The following is a 25,112-nucleotide window of genomic DNA, read 5'->3' on the forward strand; positions in this document are numbered from 1 at the left end:
GCTGGCCAGCGGGACGCAGGAGGCTGCAGGTTCTTGTTCGCTGGGCTCAGGTGAGCAGCTGAACAGGCTGCTAGGGCGGCAAGGGGATGGTGGGAAGGGTGGCAGGTCATGGAGTTCGTGGAAGTGTAAATATAGAGGACAGGTCAGGTGTAAGTATGGCTGCAGTTAAGGCACCACTCTCAGATGTTCTTCTTCAGGAATTGGTGGCAAAGACAAGACTGTCCTGCTGCACAGTAGCTTTTTGTAGACTAAACAACCCCAGGTCTTTCAGCCTTCAACTGCATCTTATTTTAGCTACCTCGATTACCAAAATGCTAATATTTCTATCAATTATAGTTTTAAATAACCCATAACTGATGCTTCTGTGCACAAGTACTGATGGCATTTGCCCTGTAACTCATAACTTTGCTTTTGTTTCTCTTTGTATAAATATTTCCCCTGTGGTTAGGTCTGGCCTTTGCTGGAGGTTATTTTTAGGATAATTTTGTTCTCTTTATTTTAAGTGCACTCCAGACTTCTGAAACTTCTGTAGCCAGTGCTACAGACAGCTTATAAACTAGTTTAAAACCTGTTGACCCAGTCAGCCACATGCTAGTATGATGTAGCTGTAACCTTAGTTTCAAAACCTAAAAGCGGTAAGTCAAGAAGATGTAGACTCCAAATGCAATACCTGAGCTGCTGGGGTTGACATTGCATTTTAAATACCATTCTGATGGCTGTTGCCAATTTTGGCCAGAGATTAGTCCCTGAGGCCTGCAATATTCCAGATGTTTGGGGTTACTGGAGATGAAGAGCATTTGTTCTTAGCTTGCTGTGTGGGTGATGAAGCAGAATTCATACTGAGAAATGCTGCCCTTAGGTTTCTCTTTGAATGTCTAGATGTTCTCTGAGGTGGAGGCTGCAAGTAAGATCTCTACAGCTAGTGTGGACACAGTGAAACCAGCAGCTGTGTCTGGAGGTCTTGGCTCTCTGGCAGGTGCTATATATTGAGTGTCATTTTTTGGCTTCTAGTCCTTACCTTCTTCCTCTAAGTAAAGCAAGATGAGCCAGGTGGTACTCTCCTGAGAACTGAGAGTTACAAGCACAGCCATGCTGTTAGCAAGGCTCTAGCCAGGCCTTGGCAGCTGCTTGTGATGTCTGGGGTGCTTCTCGCTCTTGCCCTTGTTCCTCTTTGCAATTTGCTGTGAAGTGGTGGCATACCTGAGCTGGAGAAGCCAGCAGCAGAGTCTGCAAGCCTTGCCAAAACAGTCTGGGTCAGGCGATGTGCTGCTTTCCTTAGTTCTGTGGGAGCTCAAGACATGGTCCTGTACCATGAGCGTGTAACCAGTGTTACACAGCAGTGCGAGGAGATGCTAACCACCCCTTTGTGTAGAGCAGTAAATGTCTCACAGAGCCTCTGCGTGCTGCAACAGCTGTGCTTTTCAGACAACATGGCTAGCTGGCCTGGTAGCTGCCCCCTCCTAGTAGCAGATCATTACAGGATTAATTGCAACATTGCCTCTATTGCTTTGACAGCGCAGGTGGTGTTGCCTTGTGCCTGATAAGAGGCTTGTTGAAGTTGGGGAAAACACTCAGGCCTTCACTGGGGTGCATATCAGGTCCATGTGGCCCAGCTGCATTACTGCTGTCCTTCCCTCCTGCTGCTGTCACCTTCCTCTGCTGTGTCACAACACAAGCGTGATGTGAAACACCACATCAGCAACGCTGTGGTTTGAGAACCTTTTCTGGTGCATTGGGAGGTTAGAAATGGCAACCGTCAGTTTACTGAGAAGTGCCTGAGTTTGCTGTTGAGAAGGTCTGAGCAGCATTGCAGGACTTGTATGGGAGTTAGGGGTCTCTTGTCCTGACAGCACTCAGAGGCACTGGGTTGTAGGAGTGCAAGCCCTGCAAAAGAACGCAGAACCATGTCAGGTATGGGGAGCTGTTGTGCATCTGGCAGAGCATGTGCTGTGCTGGCTTTTATGTTTTTACTTACATACCTAAACACTGTTTCAGTAACTCTACAGGTCCAAGGGATGTAAAGCTCCCATCAACAGTGTAACTTTTTTCCTGGTTCCATCTTGTGTGTGCATCTAAAATAGTCTATGAAAACCAGCATGGGTTTTGTTCTTCTGACTTAGGCCTGGAGATGGAATTCAGTGCCTGGTACAATAAAAAATGAAGAGGCAGACTGACCAGCAGCTATGTGTGGATAGCCCTGTGAGTGTTTGACTTAGTTTGTAAGGATGTCTGTGTTGATTCACCCAAGCTCCAATAAACTACATTCCTAACTTCTGACTGATGGCAGTGATGTTGGCAGGTTTTCAGGTTGCTAGTTTTCTCTGACTAGATGTTGATGCTGTTGCTTACAACCCTGAAATTTCATGTCTCTTGCACATCTGTTACTAATTGACTATTTTTGCCTGACACTGGATGGCTGCTCTTGTAGCCAGTGTGATGAAAAAGTAGCTACTCCAAGCTTCCTGCTGTGAGTTTTAAGTAGATAGTGGTGTTGCCTGTAGCTCTGGTAAAACATGATGGCTAAAGTATGATGAGATGTAACTCAGTTTGAGAATGTTTTGGATAGGGTGCAAGTTTGAAACAGCATAGATGGTGGGGTTTTTGAGAATTCCAGCAATGGGAATGTCATGTTCTCCTGTTATCTTGCAGCAGTCACATAATTTGATTTTGTTTTTTTTCCCCATAAAGCAAAAGCTGGCAGGCTGACAAACGGGCAGCTTACAGGACGGACTCTCTGGCTACTGACCATTTAGCTGGTAAGTTCTTATTTTGGGAGAGCCAAAGATCTTGCTGTTGCTAAGCCTGCTTATCAGGGTGGCTTTCTGAGTGTATCCCTAAGTCAGTGGGAGTTCAGACACCTAAGTAAGTCTTTTTCAGGAAGAGGTAGCATCCTGAGTCCTTTTTGTTTTCTCTCCAGGGTTACACAATGGTCTTAGGCTGTCTGTCCAGACCTTTGAATACTCATTTAAAGTCGCACAACATAGAATCATAGAATTGTTTCTGTTAGGAAAGATCTTTAAGATCGAGTCCAACCCTCACCATTAACAACTGAGAGAATAATTAGAGTACACTTCAACAACTTCTGCTGTCCCCCTTTCCAGTGACCACCTTAGGTTGTACATCCTCTGCTTTCTTAATGAGGAGCTCTTGTTTTGATGGACACTGTGCTGTGAGGAAATATCCTCCCTGACTTTCTGTCTGGTTCAGCAAGAGGGCTGGGCAGCTGTCTAGCACCGTAGATGCTTTTTGAGAGGCTGGCTGGGAAAGTGCTGAGTGACAAATGCTTTGTCTTCTTGAAGTGACTTCTGTGCATCTGGAATGGTGTTGGTAACAGTGCTGCCACTTTCTCTTCCAGTGGCATACCCGGATTGTGTGTGGGTGGGAAGTCGACAATGAGCTCCGTGGCAGTTTTGACCCAGGAGAGCTTTGCTGAACACCGCAGCGGCCTGGCTCAGCAGCAGGTGAAAGGTGAGAGAACACTGTTGGGTTCCTGTGAGGTGCCCCTGCATGCAGGCAGCACAGGCGGGGTTCCTTGATGTTACCCAGGCTTGCTCCATATATCTGGTTCCCTGCAAGCCTGCAGATGTTGCATGCACCACCCCTGCACTGATGGCCCACTAAACTCTTGCCTTTCCACCACCAACGGCACAGTGATGGTGCTGCACAGTGCAGGGCTGGGAGAGGTAAGCCTCAGCTTTTCATAGCACTCTGTCTGGCAGTGGTGTCAGCCATGAGATGATGAGGCACATGCAAGGGTGGGGCATTGGGCTACAAGGCAGTCTGGTGGGATCAGTGTGCTGGGCTGTTGTTGTCTTCCTTTGCTCAGCCAGGTGCTGGGGGAAGACAGCTTAGCTGCACTAACTGACTTAGTGATGAGTTTCAGCACCCATCCTCCAGCTGTGAGCTGACCTACTTGGCATGGCCCAGTGCACAACTGAGTTGAACATAGGATGCAGGCTTTCCCTGGACTCTGCCCTAAGTACAGTGCTTCTCCCCACCTTCCTCCTGGGTGGATGTTTGTGTCTTATCTGCTTCTGACCTGCAGCCTTTCTCTGTTCCTTCTACTTCTTTCTGCTCAGCCTGTTCTCCCATAATCAGGCCCCTCTTGACAAAGCTGATAGTAACGTGCTGTTTGCTGCCACCATTCACTTGCACATTTACTTCCTGTGTCTGTAGTGCCAGCTCAGACAAGGTTGGTTAGTTATATGGCCCATACTATGCTGGGGTCTGTTGTGCTCTGGACTTGGCTGCTCCACAAGCATAACTGTAATGGAATTAATAGCAGTGTACAAGTCGTTTGCTCTCCTGTGTTAGTGGTGCCTAAATCCAGTTGCTCTACCTATGAATAGGGACATTTCTCCAGGGAGAGCGTATAATTTACCCTGTGTGCTTAACTCCAGTTACAGCTTTAAACTCTGAAGAAGAGAATGATCCTCCAACCTACAAGGAAGCCTTCCCTCCGCTCCCTGAGAAAGCACCATGTTTGGAAGCTGCTCAGGAACCTTCTGGGCCCTGGAGCAAAATTCGACCAATAAAGGCTTCTGTCATCACTCAGGTTGGTAGGAGTGGGTGTCTTATTCTTTCATTTTCCTCTCTCCAAAAAGTAGGTGAAGTCAAGCCTTCCCTCAAGTATAAAATCCTTAATGTGTCAGATTGACAGCCTCTCTGCTGTACTTTACCCTGAAGCATGAGGAGGACTGGAGCTGAGAGCTAAGATTGCTCTGGAGGGAAGGGACGTTTTGGAAAGCTGTCCAGAAAAAGCTCTGCATCCCTGCTCCACAAAGAGCTGGAGCATGCCTGAAGGGAGGATTGCAGAATTCAAGTAGTGAGCACTAATCCATTAAAGCATTCCCCTCACAGCACATGCTTTAGGAAGATACCAGTATGGAGCAGACTGCCTGCTGCAGTGCTCTCACTTTCCCTGGTGGCAGCTTGGTGTCTCCACTGGAAAGGCTGATGGCTTGCACTGGTTTCAGTATGCCAGTAAAGTTCTGTGTGGCAGCAAGAGAGGGACTGGCAATCAAAAGTGTACCGAGTGTTTGATCTGCCCTTGTGGAATCAGAGCTGTTTCGGTTGGAAAAGACCTTTAAGATCATAGAGTCCAGCCATTATCAAACTCTACCAAGGCTGGTGCTAAACCGTGTCCCTCAGCATTACATCTCTGCTTTTTTGAAACATCTCCAGGGATGGGGATTCAACCACTGCCATGGGCAACTTCCCCTGGTGCAACTTGAGGCCATTGCCTCTTGTCCTATTACTTGTTACTAGGGAGAAGAGACCAACCCCCACCTCACTCCAGCTTACTTTGGGGAGTTATAGAGAGCAGTGAGGTCTCCCCTCAGCATTGCTTTCTCCACTCTCAACAACCTCAGTTCCCTCAACTGCTCCTCACAAGGTTCTTCAGACCCTTCCCCAGCTTCATTGCCCTTCTCTGAACCTGCTCCAGTCCTCAATGTCCTTGTAGTGAGGAGCCCAAAACTGAACCCAGTACTCAAAATATAGCCTCACAAGTGCTGAGAACAGGGGAACATCTCTGCCCTGGTCTTGGCTCATATTCATCTGCTGTTGATCAACACCCCCAGGTCGTTCTCTGCTGAGCAGTATCCAGCCAGTCTGCCCTAGGCCTGAAGTGTTCCTGGGGTTGTTGTGACCCAAGTGCAGGACTCGGCACTTGCCCTTGTTGAATCTCATCCTGTTGACTTCTCAATCTAGCCTGTCCAGGTCCCTCTGCAGAGCCTTCCTACCCTGCAGCAGATCAACACTCACTTCTTTTATCTGTCCTGTACCTGAGCAGGTGTTTCATGTGCCACTGGAGGAGAGGAAATACAAGGACATGAATCAGTTTGGAGAAGGTGAGCAGGCAAAGATCTGCCTTGACATCATGCAGAAGACAGGAGCTCACCTGGAGCTGTCTCTTGCGAAGGACCAGGGCCTTTCCATCATGGTCTCTGGTAAGCTGGAAGCAGTCATGAAGGCTCGGAAAGAGATTGTCGCTCGGCTGCAGACTCAGGTGAGGGCAGCTAACTGTTTCTCTTTTCATCTTTGCTCGTACCCAGACTCATGAGTGCTCTGAGACCCTTGGGCATGTGTGCTTACAAATCAGAGAGGTGTTATTAGATGACTAATTCAGCTTTGCCATATATTTTCAAAGCATACAATGGGCAATTTGGAATGGAAACAAGGCTTAAAATAGGAGTCAAAGCTAATTACAGGCCATGGTGTTGCATGAAGGGTAGAGTCTGCAATCTCTGAACACTTGAATTGCAAACAGTGACTTTGTGCTGAGGTGCTGGTGAGGAGAGGGGCAGGCCCCTCAGACAAAGCAGGTAAAGTGTGTGTCCTCTGGAGGGATGGGAGAAAAGCAGAGGAGAAGTCATCAGGCCAAAACCTGAAAGCTTCAGGTCAGGGTTCTGGATTGCATAACTCAAGCCACACTGGTAAGGAGCCACAGCCCTGTTGTTTTAGATGCTTCTCCTATCCTCTAGGTTTGATAATCAAGGTGATATGTTGTTAGGATATCAGCCAGGTCTCACAGTGTGTTTTAAAGTGTGATGTAAAAGGTAGTTAATGCAGTAACTGCAATAGTTAATACCATGTCTGCTTAGCATTGTTCAGCCTGTGTGTCACACCCTGCCAGAGGGAAGAGAAAGGGACAAACCCTACATACTGTGCATCTGAAATGTAGTTCAAGTGCTACTGCCACAGATGCATGACCCACTGTCCTCAAATATACCTCCTGCTTCCCTGGCCCCAGCTCTGAAAGGTGTGTCTGTATTCCCAAATTGTCCTAGTCTTGGGTGGCTTCAGTACATGGACCCAGAGCAGAAGAGTTGCACCAAGTGATGATCTTGTTTTATTTTGTGGAGTTTGTTTTGGGCTTTTTTCATTGTAGCCTGAATTTTAAGAGTCTAATTACTATCAGTAGCTGCATCTTCACAGGTATCAAGAGCATGGTAGCAATCATCAGTTGTCAGGTCAGTAAACTTGGTGAGAAGAGAACAAGTCAGGAATCCCAGTTACAAACCAGCCCTTCAGTGGTAGATTGGGAGAAGCTCTTGGAACCCCTTTTCCAAGAGGGTCCTTCTAGAAGCAGTCCCAGGAGTAGCCTGTGCTACATTGAGAAACCTTAGTAGGAGTAAGCATCTCCGAACTGTCTGCCTGCTGGAATAGGTTTCTGGTATTGAATTTCTGTTTCCTAGGAGTCAGACTGTATGTCTTGTTCTCTGTAGCCTTAGCAGCACATGTCAGAGTTAAGATAAACTCCACCTATGATCCATCATCTCAGTTGCTGTCTGGCACTGCTGTAGTGCCTTACACTGGTGGATGGGCACCTCCTGGTCTGTGCCTAAAGGCATTTTCTGATTCAGAGTACTGCTGCTGTGCAAACAGAAGGGTTTTGAGGGAAGATGTGTTTTAGACTGTTGGTAGGCACTGTAGATCAACTGTTCTGGTGCAGTATCAGTCCGCAGACAGAATGTGTTGGGAAAGATTGTGTTTGCTCCTCAATGGTACCACTAAGAAACATCTAACTTGCTTTCCCTGGCTCTGTTCCTGTGGATCTGTCAGTGCTGGCAAAGATTCTCACAGATGCTTGGTTCATGTATTGCAGGCTTCAGCAACAGTTGCCATTCCCAAGGAGCACCACCGCTTTGTCATTGGAAAGAATGGTGAGAAGCTGCAGGACCTGGAGCTCAAAACTGCAACCAAAATCCAGATCCCCCGCCCGGATGACCCCAGCAACCAGATCAAGATCACTGGCACTAAAGAAGGGATTGAGAAGGCCCGACACGAGATCTTGCTTATCTCTGCTGAGCAGGTATTGCAGTTCTCTCATGGCATTAGTTGCACAGCCATTTTGCTTCTGATGGTATATCATCAGGTGTTTGTGTATCATATGGTGTTTGTAACCACCATAGCCACACTCAGTGGCTAATGTGTTAGTCTGAACAGAGTCATATTCTGTGCTGTCTGAGTACCTCCCTCAAGTTCTGCAGCTCAAGCCCCAGAAAGTGTGAAATCAGAAAAGTGTGTTTCATATTTGGAGTGAACCTAATTAGGTGCCAGCAGAGATGGGGCAAGAGATCACAGAGGTGAACGTTGTAAAGCAGCAGCAGCAGCCACAGCAGCGTTTGTAGATGGAAGGAGATGGAGATCTACAAGCCTGCCATCTGAGAAGAGTGCCCTGGGCCAGTGTCAAGCAGTGCAGCACTAGGAGCTTAGGTGTATCTGGCAGCAACTGTAACGTGGAGGGCAGCTCCCAGCAAGGTGTGTTCTGGGCTCTTTCAGGATAAACGTGCTGTGGAACGGCTGGATGTGGAGAAGGTGTACCACCCCTTCATTGCTGGCCCTTACAACAAGCTGGTGAGCGAGCTCATGCAGGACACGGGGACACGCATCAACATTCCTCCACCTAGCATCAACAAGACAGAGATAGTCTTCACAGGAGAAAAGGAACAGCTAGCCCAGGCCGTGGCTCGTGTTAAGAAGATCTATGAGGAGAAGGTATGGATGGGCCATACAGCTTCCCATCTTCCCACACCTGCTCACAGTCCCTGTTCCCCTTTTTCTCTGTTCCCCTTTTGCTCCCTTCTGTTTCACCCTCTTCACATCAACTCTGGCTCAGCAAACTTAGCAGTACATGGCCCTAGACCATCATCATAGAATGGCTTAGGTTGGAAGGGATCTTAAAGATTGTCTGCTCCAACCTCCCTGCCAGGGGCAGGGACAGGGACACTTCTTAACTGGACTTGGTTGCTCAAGGCCTCACCCAGTCTGGCTTCCAATCCTCAACTTCCCTGAGCAACCTGTTCCAGTGTCTCATCATCCTTGTACTGAGGAAGTTCTTCCTAACATCCAGTCTAAACCTTCTCTCCCCCAGTTTCAAACCATTCGGCCTTGTCCTGCTGCTAGCACCCTTATGAGGAATCCCTCTCCAGCTTTCCTGTAGGTAATGGAAGGCAGGTATTGGAACCTTCAGATATGGAAAGGCAGCTGTAAGGTCACCCCAGAATCTTCTCTTCTCCAAGTTAAACAACCCCAGCTCCCTCAGCCTATCCTCATAGGAGCAGCCCTTGGATCATCTTTGTGGCCTTCCTCTGGACATGCTCCAACAGTTCTGTCCTTATTTCCTCATCCAGCAGAGTGGGACTTGAGGGGCTACTACCAGGGAGGTGGCAGATTTTTCACTTTTCAGTTTCATGGCGATCAGCAGACCATGAAGGTCTGCCCTGGCAGGTGTTATTAAGAAAGAAAGTGTGAAGTCTACAGCAGTGACCAGCTGCCCATAGCAAAGTTGCTGCCTAAGTAGAAGTTACTGAACAGTGAATTTTACTCCAGTTTATTTTCCACAGCCAACATAGCTGTGAATATCCTTGGGCTGTTTCTCCTCATGGATAGGTCTGGGTTTCAACAGAGATAATGGCCTGTAGCCTGCATGGTTTTGCATTACAGCACTGTCTGGGGGAGAGCTGGGCACTGAGCCCTCCCGTGCAGGGTGGGCAGTGTGTATGTGGTTTCCTCCATGTAGTGTCCCAGGGAACTGGACAAAAAATGCTGGGTTTGTCCTTCACCTGTGAATTTTTGAGCACAACGCTTTCTGTAGGCAGGGGCCCAACAGGGACTAGAGTCCTGCAGAAGCACTGTGCTCACCTTTGCTTTGCTCTTGCCTGGGTGCAGAGTTTCACTGCACCGACTCTTCTTGTTGCTCTTCCCTACCCCACTATAATTAATGCCCTACTACCTCTGCCCCTGCAGAAAAAGAAGACTACTACCATTGCAGTGGAGGTGAAGAAATCCCAGCACAAGTATGTCATCGGCCCCAAGGGGAATTCCCTGCAGGAGATCTTGGAGAAAACTGGAGTCTCTGTCGAGATCCCACCCACTGACAGTAGCTCGGAGACGGTGATACTGCGAGGCGAGCCTGAAAAGCTTGGGCAGGCACTGACTGAAGTTTATGCAAAGGTACTGACCAGATGGGCTAGGCCTCCTGTCAAAGTCCCATCAAGATTCATCTGTGAGCACTGACAAGTAGAGGGGTGGTCTGTGTTGGGCTGTTAGAGATGCAGCTTAGAAGTCAATACTGAGGGTATGGTGTAGGAACTGGAACTGAATTTTTGTGAAGATATCTTCAGTCTGTCCCTTAGACAGCTTCTGTTTTTCTGTCTGTCAGGCCAACAGTTTCACCGTCTCCTCAGTCTCTGCCCCCTCTTGGCTTCATCGTTTCATTATTGGAAAGAAAGGACAAAACCTGGCCAAAATAACTCAGCAGATGCCAAAGGTATGGATGAGCTGGTTAGCTTAGCACCCTGTGATGTATAGTTTAGTCCAGATCACTCTCTGCATAAAAAAGAAATGTATTCTGGCATGTATTTTCTGGGAGGAAACTACACAGATATTAATATTAAGGGGAGCCAAACACGACTCAGCCTATGTTGTTCTCATGGCTTGAGCCCTTCAAAGGAAGCTGTATGTGGAACTAGTTTGAGAATTGGAGTAGAATATGTGCAAATGCTGTATTCAGTGAGGCTTCTCCCTGGTGAGTTAGATGATGTCTAGAGAAAGGCTAGATGAGTAACTAATCCAAAGTCCTTGCAGACTCCAGGGCAGCACCCTGAGTTGTCTTCTTCTGAAACCATGGAAACGATGTGTGTACTTTATAGGAAGAAAACCACCCCTTAGTGGCAGGGATTGATGACGTAGGCCTGGCTAACAGCATTGACCTGAATTGTATCTTGGAAAACTCTTCATGGATTCATTACTCTGTCTGAAGGTTCATATCGAATTCACCGAAGGAGAGGATAAAATCACTTTAGAAGGACCTACAGAAGATGTGAACGTGGCTCAGGAACAGATTGAAGTTATGGTCAAGGATCTGGTAAGTTGGTGCTGCTAGTTCAAGTATACAAGAAATTGGGGGGGAAAAGGGGCAACAGATCAGAGATGATGAGTCCAGATGTGTATCACATCCATGCGATGTCTTGACACGCTTAACAACTTGCAGGAGACAAGTTGTGTGGCAGATGGGTAAAACCCTTGGTTACAAACCTCACCAAGAGCATTCTTCAACAATCAGCAGAGATGTAGACATAGAGAAGGAAAGGTTCTCTATCAGTTGGCCGGAGAGTCATCTAAGTCCCTTTTGAGTATTTAACAAGCATTGTGCAGATGGTTGACAGCTGGCTGAACATGAGCCAGCAGTGTGCTCAGGTAGCCAAGAAAGCCACGAGCATCCTGGCTTCAATCAGCAGCAGTGTGGCCAACAGGACCAGGGCAGTGATTGTCCCCCTGTTCTCAGCACTGATGAAGCCACACCTTGAGTACTGGGTTCGGTTTTAGACCCCTCACTACAAGAAGGACATTGAAGTGCTGGAGTGTGTCCAGAGAAGGGCAGCAACAAAGCTGGTAAGGGTCTGGAGAACAGGTCTGCAAAGAGTGGCTGAGGAAACTGGGGTTGTTTATTGTGGAGAAGAAGAGGCTGAGAGGAGAACTCATTGCGTTCTACAACTCCCTGAAAGGATGTTGAAGTGAGGTGGGGGTGGTCAGTCTCTTTTCTCGACTGTCAGGGGGTAGAATGAGAGGAAATGGCTTGAAATTGTGCCAGGGGAGGTTTATGTTGCATATTAGGAAAATCTTCTTTTCTGCAAGAGTGGTCAGGCATTAGAACAGGCTGCCCAGGGAGCTGGTGGAGTCCCTATTCCTGAAGGTGTTCAAAAAAGTGGACATGGCACTTTAGGGGACATAGTTTAATGGCCATGGTGGTGTTGGGCTCATGGTTGGACTCAGTGATCTTCAAGGTGTTTTCCAACTAAAACAATCCTATGATTCAAGCTGCAGAGTCACTGCCAGTACTGGCAGTAGGCAGTTCCTGAGGGCACAACTCAGGAGAAGTGGTGAGCTGCCTTACCTAGCCCTGTGCAATTCTTTACAGATCAACCGGATGGATTACGCGGAAATCAACGTCGACCACAAATTCCACCGACACCTCATTGGCAAGAATGGAGCTAACAGTAAGTGGGGTGCCTTCCTAATCCCTCTTATGCTTAGACTCCCTGTGTTTAGTAGATGGTATCAGGGCCTCTGTAGCTCATCCAGTGTGCTGTCTCCATCACATTTCCTCTGCTTTTACCAAGTGATGTTGGCATGAGGAGATAAATGGCTAATGAGGCCTTTGAGTGGCTTTAATGTGTGAGAGTGTCTTGGGAGGTTGAACAGTGGTAGGATTACTTTGCCATGTCCTGGAGGAAAATGAGTTGTTTGGGTTTTTTTTTTTAGTTGGAAAATTGTCAATTTTGATTTTTTGGGGGGTTTGTTTGTTTGCTTGTTTTTTAAGTTGCTCTATGTGGATTGTGCTTTATCAGACAGTTGGGGGGGCTAGCAATCTGCTTGGTGAGTTTCTCCCTGGGTAAGAATTTCAGATTAGAAACAAATTACCATCTTCTGATCTAAATGTGGTGTGGTTTGGGAAAGAAACAGATGCCTCACTCTGGCAAGAAACAATTTGCTCTAAGCAGTGATAATCAAGGTATTTGCTTCCAAGTCACCAGAGTTCTTTGCATTGAAGTTAACAGGATTAAGGACCTCTATAAGGTGTCTGTGCGCATTCCACCAGACAATGAGAAGAGCAATTTGATCAGAATTGAAGGAGACCCACAGGGGGTCCAACAGGCCAAGAAAGAGCTGCTGGAACTTGCTTCCCGTATGGTGAGTAGGATGTGATCTTTGGGAGGCTGCAGGGTTTTGGCTGTTGTGTTCCTTTGTAACCTTCTGGTGCAAGTGTGTGCCCCTTGCCCACTAAGCACATGGATTTCATGACAAGTGTGAGTTCATCTTCACAGATGTGTTCTTCTGTTCCCTTGGATGCCCCTTCTCTGTCAACCTAGAATGAATATGGTCTAGAGGAGGGAAGTGGGACAACGCTGGCAAGTAAACTGTCAGTCAGCAAAGTGGTAAACAAAAGTTCATCTCTTCTGCTGAGCACTCAATGCAAACTCTGTTCTCATCAGGAAAATGAACGCACCAAGGACCTAATCATTGAGCAGAAATTCCACCGGACCATCATTGGGCAGAAGGGTGAGCGGATTCGGGAAATCCGGGAGAAATTCCCAGAGGTAAGGCTCTCTAGGAGATGAGGAAGGGATATTTCCTGCTTAAGGAGTAGACACGTAGTTGCTGAAGTTCACAAATGTCATGACTCTGTATCTAATATGTTCAAGAAGAGTTCTTTTGGCCAAATGGAAAGGGCATGTGTAAGGTTTCCCCGAGCCCTGCTTGTGTCTGACAGCAATTCTTGCATTTGCTCGAGCTGACTGTACGTTGTCTACCTCCTGCAGGTTATCATCAACTTCCCAGACCCTGCACACAAGAGTGACATTGTCCAACTTAGAGGTCCCAAAAATGAGGTGGAGAAGTGCACCAAGTACATGCAAAAGATGGTGGCAGACCTGGTAAGGGGGACTTTGGTATGCTGTTCTCTCCTGCATGCCTGTATAGTCCTGAAGTAAAGCAGACCTGTACTGCCTTGGTTAGGGCTGAAGCACCTCATAGTGAGGGAGCTGTGGACAGTGTTCTGACTGACTGGAGGTGTAGGCTGATACCTATTATTTAGGGGCTATATGCTTATTCTTGGCTCGTGTCTCATACAGAGAACTTCCTTGGGTATAAGCCTATTATCAGAAGCTTGCTTGGCAGTTCCTGGGACAGGACTTCACTTGCTATGACAGTAGAATTTTCAGTTCTTTTTTCCTTTCTGCCTTAGGTTGAAAACAGTTTTTCTATTTCTGTCCCCATCTTCAAACAATTCCACAAGAACATCATAGGAAAAGGAGGTGCCAACATCAAGAAGGTGAGATGTATTTCCTCTCTCCAGTCCTCATTATGGTCACTGCCTGCAGCTAAATACCACTCACTGCTCTCTCCTGCGCAGTGGTGATATCAAATCACAGACTGGTTGGGGCTGGAAGGGACCTCCAGAGATCATCAAGTCCAACATCCTTGCCAGAGCAGGATCACCTAGGGCAGGTCACACAGGAACGCATCCAGGCTGGTTTTGAAAGTCTCTAGAGAAGGAGACTCCATAACCTCTGGGCAGCCTGCTCCAGGGCTCTGTCATGCTCAGAGTGAAAAAGTTTTTCCTTATGTTTCTCTGAACCTCCTCTGCTTCAGCTTGCACACATTGCCCCTTGTCCTATTACTGGACATCACTGAGAAGAGCCTGGCACCATCCTCGTGACACTGCCCTTCACATCTTGATAAATATGCATGAGTTCACCTCTCAGTCTCCTCTTCTCCAAGCTGAAGAGCCCCAGCTCCCTCAGCCTTTCCTCAGCAGGGAGATGTTCCACTACTTTCAGCATCTTTGTGGCTGTGTGCTGGACTCTTTCAAGCAGTTCCCTGGGTCTCTAAGTACAAGAACTGGCCAGAATATATAACTTGCAAGGGCTTTTTTCTAACATGGAACACCTCTGAGACAACTTTTTTTCCTTTTGCTAGATCCGTGAAGAAAGCAACACCAAAATTGATCTCCCAGCAGAGAACAGCAACTCGGAGACAATTGTTATCACAGGCAAGAGAGCAAACTGTGAGGCTGCTCGCCACAGAATTCTTGCCATCCAGAAAGAGCTGGTGAGTGAAATGTCTGGGTTGGTGCAGATGAGGGACTTCAAAATGCTGCTAGAAGACGTAAACATAGAAGTGCTTGTAGTGAGGCAAGGCTGGGCGGACAGGGAGCAGGCAAATGTGAGTGTCAGTCTGTGAGTTTGTGGCTGCTGCTGTCACGAGTAGCCAGTCTCCAACACCTCTGGTCAGGCATTTCTTACACACAACTTTGTGAAGTCCCTAGCGATTTGGTGGTTAGAGGGTAAGCAGAGTGGGTGCAAACACATTTTAGCATCTTGGCTAACAGTTTGGTACTGTCTTCTCGTAGGCCAACATCACAGAGGTGGAGGTCTCTATTCCTTCCAAACTGCACAATTCCCTCATTGGCGCCAAAGGCCGCTTCATCCGCTCCATTATGGAGGAGTGTGGTGGAGTCCACATCCACTTCCCTACTGAGGGCTCTGGCAGTGACACAGTGACCATCAGGGGCCCAGCCCAGGACGTGGAGAAAGCCAAGAAACAACTGCTACACCTGGCAGAGGAGAAGGTGAGCCTTGTCTCATAGGGGAAGGAGCAGATTATTTTGGCTGTTTCTTTTTGGGTATTGAAGTGATCCCCTTTGCTTGTTGGGAAACCCCTGGCATCAGCCAATCTAATCCTCTTTTGAGGGATTTGAGTCCAGTTTGGATCATTAAAGGAAAAGACAATAAGTTCTTTTCCCATGGGTAGAACTGGCTAATGCTTCTCAAAGGGTTAAGGCTCCCCAACTCCTGTAGTTTGAATGTTTTTTGGTGTCCACACTTCTCTGAAGCAGCTTTCCCTGCTGTTACCTCTTTTACTTTTTTCTTGATCTTTCTCTGAATTCCAGCTCCAGTTCTTCCATTACACTGCATATATCTGGTTTTGAGAACTTGTACTGAGTTGTGGGCTGACTGACCAGCTGGTTGTTTTAATAGCCAGAAAAACCCTTTTCTAATATCAGCATGTGAACTTGTTCTCCTGATCAGTTGGTTGCCTCTGCAACCAGCAGTCAGCAAATTGTCAGGCTGCCTTGTGTGAGTGTCACACAGAACTGCAGAATGTTAGGGGTTGGAAGGGACCTCCAGAGATCAAGTCCAACACCCTTGCCAGAGCAGGATCACCTAGGGCAGGTCACACAGGAATGCATCCAGGCTGGTTTTGCAAGTTTCCAGAGAAGTAGATTCCACAACCTCTGGGCAGCCTGCTCCAGGGCTCTGTCACCCTCACAGTGAAAGCTGTGGAACCTTCTCTGCTCCAGCTTGCACACACTGCCCCTTGTCTTATCACTGGACATCACTGAGAAGAGCCTAGCTCAATCCTCCAGACACTTGTCCTTCACATCTTAATAAACATGCATGAGTTCACCCCTCAGTCTCCTCCAAGCTGAAGAGCTCCAGCTCCCTCAGCCTTTCCTCAGCAGGGAGATGTTCCACTCCCTTCAGCATCTTTGTGGCTCTGTGCTGGACTCTTTCAAACAGTTCCCCGAGGTCCTTCTTGAACTGTGGGGCCTAGAACTGGACACAATATTCCAGATGTGGCCTCAGCAGGAGATGTGGCCTCAGCAGGGCAGAGTGGAGGGGAATGAGAACTTCTCACTACCCGCTAACTACAACCCTTCTAATACGCTCCAGGATGCTATTGACCATAAAGGCACATTGCTGGCTCATGGTCATCCTTCTGTCCACCAGAACCCCTAGGTTGCTTTTCCCTACTCTGCTTTCCAGCAGGTCAGTTGCCAGCCTATACTGGGACAGGCCCTTTCCTCCTAGGGAAGTCTTTTCTGCTCATATTCTCATTTTTATGCTGAATTATCTTTTCAGCCTTGAGAACATCTTTTGGGTCCTGTTTTTAATGTCAAGTACCTTTTTGATTTTGACAGCATGCTTCATCCACCTTGCTCTTGCAACTCTGTGTGGGTGCAGGCAACACCTTGTTGTTGATGTCTGTATGTTCCATGGGTATCTGACTCCTTTCAGCAAACCAAGAGTTACACCGTGGACCTCCGTGCAAAGCCAGAGTACCACAAATTCCTTATTGGTAAGGGTGGTGGCAACATCCGTAAGGTGCGTGACAACACCGGGGCCCGCATCATCTTCCCAACCACTGAGGACAAAGATCAAGAGCTGATTACTATCATGGGAACTGAGGAGGCTGTCAAAGAGGCACAGAAGGAATTGGAGGCACTCATCAAGAACCTGGTATGAAATAGTCTTTCTACGTCCTTGCCTGTCACTGTAGCAAAATGTAATGAGTCAGTGTAGAGTACCTCTTTGTCCTGAAATTGCCTGCTGCCCTTCATGTGAGCCCAAAAAGATCATCTTTACTTGTTGGGGGGGAGGTTGTAAACTTGTTGCTGTTGAGTGCAGCAAAACTCATGCAGCAGGGCAGGCAGGATTGACTGGCTGTCATCTGTTGGCAGGATAACGTGGTTGAAGACTCCATGGTGGTTGACCCCAAGCACCACCGCCACTTTGTGATCCGGAGAGGGCAAGTTCTGCGTGAGATTGCAGATGAGTATGGTGGTGTGATGGTCAGCTTCCCCCGCTCCGGCACCCAGAGCGACAAAGTCACCCTCAAAGGAGCCAAGGACTGTGTGGAGGCAGCCAAGAAACGCATCCACGAGATCATTGAGGACCTGGTATGTCACAGGAAAACTGTTCTTTTTATACTCTGTTGCTCCAGCAGTGCCCTCCTTGAACCTGCTGTACAGCCAAGCTGTAAATGAGCAAGTCTCACAGTAGTTCGGGGATCTGAAACTTTGCTGTCAACTTACAGGGTCTGCAGGCTTTAGTTCCTGACCTGAGGAATGGCAGCTGGTTTCAAAATGGCAATGCTGCAGGAAGCAATTGCCTCCTTTGACCGTTTCTTGGGTTTTAGGAGTAGAAACTGGAGACCCTTTTTTGGTGTACTTCTGGACGTTAGAGTAGAACCTTCTTGTGCCTTTCTGTGCCTGGTGTTGGGCAGTGGTTGCTGTCTGGGCTTTTCCTGTGCTGTTAATAATGACTCTGGGAAGCAGCAAGTTGTGGAACCTCTTCTCTTCCCTTCCCTTCCCTCCTTTTTTATCTTTTTCCCTTCTAATGTTTCCAAGCCTTCAGGATAATGAAGAGCTTGAGCTCTGGACTCAGAAGCCGCTGACATAGTGAGTTGGAGGCAGCCTTCATTAAAGAAATCCTCTGCTAACCTCTCTGAGAGAGGAAAGATTCTAAGAAGCTTACAGTTCTTCCCCCACCAGCAACTCTTCCCTTTTCTAACTCCTCTCTATGTGCAGTCCATTGTGGATTTCACCAAACACAAGCTTTCTGCTGTTTAAGAGGCTGCATCACAATAGAGCAACACCTCTGCTTTCTCACAGGAAGCTCAAGTGACAATTGAATGCACCATCCCACAAAAGTTCCACCGCTCCATCATGGGCCCCAAAGGATCCCGGATCCAGCAGATCACCCGGGACTACGGTGTCCAGATCAAATTCCCTGACAGGGAGGAGAACCCAGGTATGTCCATGGATGCATGTTCATGTTGTAGTTGGAGTGATCAAATGAATATAGCATAGTGTAGCCTACACTCCATGCCTGTGGAGATGTTCTACTAAAAATCTATGAAGAAATGACCCTAAGCGTTCCCTACAGTGTCCTTGAATCTGGGCTTACCATCAACCTTGCCCTGTTTGGAAGAGGGGACACTTTTAGGAGGTAAAATGCAGACATGGGTCTTCTGAATGTGTTCTTGCGACAGGGCACAGGCAACACAAGGACCTGCCCTGGCAAAATGATTCTACAGGTTTACTAAGGCCTCTCTGAGCTCTCCTGCTCTCCTTGCTGGATGTACTAATCCAGCACAGCTGTAAACCTGTTGAGCACTTGGGCCAAGCCCCACCCTTCCATCTTCCAGTGCTGTGCTGGTGAACATCTCTGTTGAGGGAGGAGCTGACAACCTTACTGCCTCTCCTAAAGTAGGACTGCAGCCTCTGCTTCTGTAGCGCAGATCCTTCCCCTGCAGGCAGAGGCAGTGTCAGCGCTGTGTGTGGAGGTGTGAAACAGACTGTCTTGGTGAATGTTCTTGTCCTGCTCATTCCAGGCCAAGCCATGGCAAGCTACCTGTGTTAGGAATGGTCTCCTCCACAGCAGTCTGTAGTGTCTGGCCTCTTTGTGGCAAAGCCCAGGCTGAGGACATAGAGGGGGGGCATGCTAAGCAAGGAGGGGGCTGTGTGCATTTGACATGAGACTTTCCGTGTTGCCAGCCCCTGTTGCAGAGCCAGCTGTGCAGGAGAATGGTGAGGAAGGTGGGGAAGGCAAGGAGGGGAAGGATGTGGATCCCAGCTCCCCCAGGAAGTGTGATATCATCATCATCTCTGGGCGCAGGGAGAAGTGCGAAGCAGCCAAGGAGGCGCTGCAGGTAGGTGGCTTTTCAAGCCCCTTAGTCCTCTCAGGTAGTGATGGCCTGCTGGAAGGAGTTCACTGCAGGCTTTATCATAGAATCATAGAATTGTTTCCGTTGGAAGAACCCTCTAAGGCCACTGTGGCCATCAAACCATGTCCCAGAATGCCATGTCTGCATATTTCTTGAACACTTAGTGGGTGGTAATATAAGCTGCTCAGTTAAGGTGGCATTCAAGTTGGCCACTGATGCTCACTGTAGAGGTGCTCTATACTGCTCAAAGGAAGTACTCTGCTCTGTGATCTAGCTTGAATCACAGTGCCTGATCTTATAATTGTTGGAGCTTGTGGGCAGCCCCGAGCTGCTTGCCATGAAAGCATGATGTGCTTGTTCATGGCAAGCTCACCTCCACCTCTGTCACTGCAAAAAGCTGGAAAGAGAAAGAATCTGATTGAAGCTGAATTGTTCTAGCTTTGGCTGACCTTGCCATGCTCCTTTGGTGATGTTTTTCAAGTCTGCTAGATGGAAGCCAAGGAAATATGAAACCAACCTGTTGCCAGAGGTGGTGTTTAAGATTTCTGTTTTGGGAAAAATGCTTTGACACTCAAGAAGGTCATCTTGGTGTTCACAGGTGTTCTCTCTTCCTGTATTGTTTGTATCTAGCAACATGTTCTTTCGGGCAAGTATATGGGAAGCTGAAAGGCAGAAGTCATTCAACTGGTAAACTGTGCTCCCTCATCTGCAGGCTTTGGTTCCTGTCACCATTGAGGTGGAAGTTCCCTTTGATCTTCACCGTTACATCATTGGCCAGAAAGGAAGTGGGATCCGCAAAATGATGGATGAATTTGAAGTAAGTTGTTGCCCTTCTTCCCATCTTCTGTCCTGGACAATCCATAGTGAATGTGTTTGTGATTGTGGCAATCAGTGGAGAGATGCTTAGGACTGTCATTGTTTGACCATGGAATACAGGCTCTGTAAGGAGAAAAGGAGACCTGTGTGATGCAGTCTCTGGCTCTGAGGCTTGGTAGGTTTCATGCTGAAGCTGTATGATCAGTGTTGGTGCCGCTGAGTGCATGGCTTGCTTGGTGCCTACAGGGGTTCCTCATCAGAGGAGAGTTGTTCTTCTAAGCCATGGGAAATAGCTCTGCTATGCCTGCCTATTTGGGAGAATTCCCCAGAAGCCCACTAGGATTCTTGGGGCTGCTGCAGGTTGGCTGCAGACAGTGCTGCTGAAGGTGTATTTGCTTTCTAGCCTCTCCAGGCTGGCACAGGCACTGCTGTGTCCTGAAGCAATCTGATAATGGCTGAAGAAACAAGATTATATTCAAAAACCACCTAGACATGGTCCCAGACAATTGACTCTAAGTGGTCCTGCTTGAGCAGGGGGGTTGGACCAGATGACCACCAGAGCAGTCTGACTGGAAGCTGGCCTTAGCAGTGGGGAATATCAGCAAGATGCCAGCCTGCAGTGATGGGCACTACAAGTGATACAAAACCATAACCACTATTTGTTTCTCAGGTGAACATCCAGGTCCCTGCTCCTGAGCTGCAGTCAGATATCATCACTATCACTGGGCTGGCTACCAACCTGGACCGTGCCAAGGCTGGGCTGCTGGAAAGAGTGAAGGAGCTGCAAGCTGAGCAAGAGGATCGGGTAAGGCCTGTGCCTGTCCTTCCTTCCAGCCAAACAAGGCTTCCACCTCTGGGTATCCTTTCAGAAGGTGTATGGACTCCTGGCACCCCTTGGCTTTTAAGAGCACTCAGGTGCTGTGCAGGTGTAGAGTGTAAGTTTGAGCAAGAACTGATAGAGTTTTGGGATTCTGCTTTGGGTAACTTTGGACTGTCAGAGGCTCTGTCATACCCTTATGTACCTTCAAGAGATTGCACTCACTGTGCTAGGAACCTCTCTGTACCTATTTTCACTGAATCCTTATTACAGCTCTGAAGAAATAGGTGGTGTGAGTTGGGATAAGTTGTTTGCTACTTGTAGTTCCTTGCTGAACTTGGAGAAAGCTCAAGGCTCCAGCAAATAGTTGTCTTGGGTGCTCTTGTGTAGCCACAAACACTCAAGCATGACCTTGCAGAATCTGTTCTATGCACCTCAGATGGTAGAAGGAAACACTGGGACTTAGATGGACACTCCTGGACCAGCTGTGATGTGTTCTCTGCTCTGGTGTATCTCATTCTGTTTCTCCCTTTCCAGGCCTTGCGAAGCTTCAAGCTGACAGTAACTGTGGATCCCAAATATCACCCTAAAATCATTGGGCGGAAGGGAGCAGTGATCACCCAGATACGCACAGAGCATGAGGTCAACATCCAGTTCCCTGACAAGGATGATGAAAGCCAGGTGAGAGGTTGGGGGGGGTTGTAAAGAGGGCTGCTGATTCTCCATGAGCACAGGAAGCACAGCATCTTTTCTAGGGCTCTGAACTCCCTGCCTTGCCTTTGGCTAAAGTGAAGGGTAAAAGGGCTGAGCAGGGAAAAGGTTTGCTCAGCTGCTTACCAGCCTAGTCTCTTCCATGCTTCCCTGTACCCCAGGCCCAAGACCAGATCACCATCACTGGCTATGAAAAGAACGCTGAGGCTGCCCGGGATGCCATCATGAAGATCGTTGGCGAGCTGGAGCAGATGGTCTCTGAGGACGTGACCCTGGACCACCGTGTTCACGCTCGCATCATTGGCGCGCGTGGGAAAGCCATCCGCAAAATCATGGACGAGTTCAAGGTGAGTGCTGGGGGCATGCAGCACGGCTTGGGCTGGGCCCGGGTGGCAGTGGTGCTGCTTGCTCACGTGCTAAGAGCTTGGTGTAGCAGCTTGGTACAAGGGGTTGAACTTGGGAGTGTCAGGCTCTTGTGGGTTTTGAGCCTTGTTCCTGTTGAGCACCTTCACCTGGAACAGAAGCAAAAGAAAAGCCAGTGCTGTCCTGCTCACCTCCAGCTCTGCCCCTCTGTGCAGCCCTTTTTAGTGAGGTTCTTTCAGACTTCAGTATGGTCTTCAGGGGGAGGATGTGGTTATGTCAGCTACTCCAGTTACTGCAAACGGACAGCCAGATCTGTTGCTGGGGCTCTGGAAGGAAACTGTACCCAGACCCCCTCAGCTTGAGCTTAACTCAAGGAAATACTCTGGATTTATTTATTTCTCTAGGCCACTGTTGATTCCCTTGACTTTGGGAATCTTGACACACTCTCAGGATTCCAAAAGAGGTAATGTTTGGCAAACTTTGACTCTGGGAAGGGCACCTCTACCCTTCGCAATGTGTGGAAGTAGCAGGGTGCTTTACTCCAGAGGTGGCAGCAAATGTGAGTTCAGGGTGATGAGATTTTGGGGGCCTCTATCTTGGCTGGGCTGTTGTTGAAATGACCTGTTTGGTGCCTAAATGAGCTGCCTTGGGGTTTGGTCCTGTCTTGTGTGTCTGGAAGGTGAGTTGACAGAGAGCTCAGTGGCTATTTCACACCATCAATCCATGAGCATGAAGCACAGTAAGGTTTGTTTCTTCCACAGGTAAGACTGATCCTGGCTGACAATCACTGTGTGGAGCTAGCTTAGCGCACCCCTTCAAGCCACCACTCTCTGGTTTTTCAGCTGTGCAGATGTAAGTCCTGTCTGGTCTCTTGTGTTGCAGGTGGATATTCGCTTTCCCCAGAGCGGAGCTCCTGACCCCAACTGTGTGACTGTGACAGGACTCCCTGAGAACGTGGAAGAAGCTATCGATCACATCCTCAACTTGGAGGAGGAATATGTAAGTGTGCAGCAGGAGGGTGGTAGCCCTCAAACTACTGTAGAAGTACTGTTTGGTCTTTGTAGGACAGAGTGGTGACTGTGGATGGGTTGCAGCACAGTGAGGGGGTGGCTAATGTTACACCATTTGGAAGAGCTGTCGAGATTCCCCTGCTAACTGGACTGTCACTGCAGCTTGCAGATGTAGTGGATAATGAGGCAATGCAGGTGTATATGAAACCCTCTTCACATGAAGAGTCCAAGGCTCCATCCAAGGGCTTCGTGGTGAGAGATGCTCCCTGGGCCACTGTCAACAATGAAAAGGTGAGCGCCGTTTCTGCTACAGGCCTGGGGGCACAGTCTGCCAGGGACTTTGAGGTCTGGCCCCCCTATCACAGTTGGGGACACTGAGCACCCTCATTCCTGTGGTGGCAGAGAAAGCAGGGAAGGGCTCTCCTGCTCCTTGTGCTCTATGCAAGCTGAGAGCAGGCTGGGCTCCCTCTCTAGTTTCTGAAGCTGTTTCTTTGTTATCACCCAGATTGACTTGTGGAACTGCTGAGCAATGGGGGACCCTTACCAGAAAGTGTCTTGCTAGGTTACGTTGGTTTTAGGAGTAGGGATGGAGCCCTGGGACTCATGGCTTTTCTGCTGAAGCACAGAACTGGCTCAGGGTTTGCAGCTGCACTCTATGCAGGAGCAGTGAGCTGGGACACCTGCCATGTACTGCTGTGGGACTGGCCTGACCCCACTCCTGCCCCCTGAGTTACTGAGGTTGGGCCCTTGAAGCCCTTTGCTCCTATCTGCACCCTCCTAAAGGTCATCTCTAGGTGGCTTGGCTGTCCCCTGCCATGATGATCACTTTCAGCATTGCCCATTGACTCTGCCGGTGGGGCATTAGAAATGCAGGGTCTCAGCAGGGCAGGAGCTTAACTTGTTCCCTTTTTGTTTGCTCTAGGCCCCTGATATGAGCAGTTCTGAAGACTTCCCCAGCTTTGGGGCTCAAGTGGCCCCCAAGACTCTTCCCTGGGGACCCAAACGATAATGACCTGGAAGCAGAAACTCCTCCAGCCTGCTGACCTGACACTAACCTGCCACAAATACTTCTGTCTGAAATCTGACCCAGCGGCTGGAGCATAAGTCAATTGCCCCAAGAGGTCTCCTAATGGTGTCTGGAGTGCTAGACCCCATCCTGCTCCCCTCAGCTATCACCATGGCTAGGACCCATCCTCATCTCTTGATAGATATTCTTTCCTTCTTTGGAACAAGACTTCCAGTCAGATTCAAACACTAAACGTGTGTGTTTTTGTTAGAAACTTCATAATTGACTCAAAGTGGCTAAGATTTGCAGCTTCCCAAGCGCTGGCAGAGCAATCTGCTCTCTTGAGCATGTCTTACTGGGCATTCTCGCCTTCATTAGGAGACCTCCTTTACTGTGGCTAGGAATCTACTTCCTGTCTCATGACCTCAGGAAATAAATTTCCTTGACTTTCTAAAGCCAAAACGTTTGCCCTCTTTCCTTTGTGTTTATCCCAGGCCTTACCTTACCTTTGTAGAGTGCAATCAACTTTTTTTTTTCCTTTTAACTGCCAAAAATTCATTTAATGCTGACTGTGGGGAGAACTTAAAATAATCTAAAAGGTCAGAAACTTGCTTTTTAAAGGAACAAACCCTTCAGTAGGCTGTAGAGGCAGCAGAGATGGAAGGGACTAGAACAACATCCGGCTCGTCTGGTCAAGGAAACACCTCTGAGTGCAGCCTGTAGTGCCCCTTGCAGCACAGCCTCAGCCTGCACCCTTGATGAGTCTTCCAGAGTGATGACAGATCCCCTTCCTCGCTCCCCCCTTCCCATTGTCATCCTTACCAACAGCCAGCAGCCTGAGCAGGCAGAGGAGCCAGCACATCACAAAAATACTGGATGGGGATAGGTTTGGGTCACCAAAGTTGCTGCAGGGGCATGGCCCAGGAGAAGCTGGTGGGAAGCACAACCTCGAGACAGTGTAGTTGTCAGCTAGCACTGCAGCACCTAGAGGGGAGCGGTAGTGACGCCTGTTACCGTTGCCTTCTTTCTACCTCAAAAGTCAGTACGATGGCAGCCTCTCACACTGTAAGTGGGTAAACAGCTGTTCCAGCTCTTGCCCTGGCAGCCAGAGCAGAAGTGTGGAGGAGAAGCAGGAGGAGCCTTTGGTGGGAGCTCCTCTGGAGGCAGGTGGGGTGTGCTGATGAAGAGGCAGGCTGTGAATCAGAACCCTGGGGCTGTTTGCTAAGCTATACCAGGGTTCGGTCGCAGGCCATAGGTGCAGCTTTGCCCCTAGCTGCAGGGCTTGTGAGTCAGGCTTCTGCTCTGGTGGCACTGAGTGGCTGATGGCCTGCGGCACTGAGCCCTCCCTGAGGCCTCCAGTGTATGGGTA

General features: G+C 48.6%; 1 protein-coding gene across 2 annotated transcripts; it reads left to right on the forward strand.

The window, feature by feature from the left end:
* HDLBP (high density lipoprotein binding protein) lies at nucleotides 1–24,277 on the forward strand. 2 transcript variants are annotated; one of them, XM_054386332.1, is made up of 28 exons: nucleotides 1–50; nucleotides 2,689–2,756; nucleotides 3,356–3,468; nucleotides 4,401–4,555; nucleotides 5,795–6,010; nucleotides 7,610–7,816; nucleotides 8,287–8,502; nucleotides 9,754–9,960; nucleotides 10,169–10,276; nucleotides 10,769–10,873; nucleotides 11,927–12,005; nucleotides 12,560–12,699; nucleotides 13,002–13,106; nucleotides 13,329–13,442; nucleotides 13,754–13,840; nucleotides 14,488–14,619; nucleotides 14,921–15,139; nucleotides 16,590–16,811; nucleotides 17,033–17,251; nucleotides 17,966–18,104; nucleotides 18,851–19,005; nucleotides 19,733–19,837; nucleotides 20,507–20,641; nucleotides 21,191–21,334; nucleotides 21,526–21,711; nucleotides 22,610–22,726; nucleotides 22,900–23,028; nucleotides 23,660–24,277. In XM_054386332.1, the coding sequence occupies exons 3-28, from the start codon at nucleotides 3,393–3,395 to the stop codon at nucleotides 23,744–23,746; spliced, it is 3,804 nt and encodes a 1,267-aa protein (XP_054242307.1). In that variant the 5' UTR covers nucleotides 1–50; nucleotides 2,689–2,756; nucleotides 3,356–3,392; the 3' UTR covers nucleotides 23,747–24,277. The 2 variants fall into 2 exon arrangements, with proteins under 2 accessions (XP_054242307.1, XP_054242308.1); XM_054386333.1 differs by lacking the exons at nucleotides 1–50; nucleotides 2,689–2,756; nucleotides 9,754–9,960 and having other exon boundaries at nucleotides 3,360–3,468.
* Nucleotides 24,278–25,112: the final 835 nt, after the last annotated feature.

Source organism: Indicator indicator, chromosome 13 (assembly GCF_027791375.1).
Source record: "Indicator indicator isolate 239-I01 chromosome 13, UM_Iind_1.1, whole genome shotgun sequence".
Taxonomy (NCBI): Eukaryota; Metazoa; Chordata; class Aves; order Piciformes; family Indicatoridae; genus Indicator; species Indicator indicator.

Bases quoted from the DNA above. Each gene is read 5' to 3' on its own strand.
- HDLBP (XM_054386332.1), top strand. From the start codon at position 3,393: ATGAGCTCCGTGGCAGTTTTGACCCAGGAGAGCTTTGCTGAACACCGC. The intron at 4,556-5,794 runs GTTGGTAGGAGT...GTACCTGAGCAG, and splicing joins AGGCTTCTGTCATCACTCAG to GTGTTTCATGTGCCACTGGA. The intron at 19,838-20,506 runs GTAAGTTGTTGC...TTTGTTTCTCAG, and splicing joins AAATGATGGATGAATTTGAA to GTGAACATCCAGGTCCCTGC.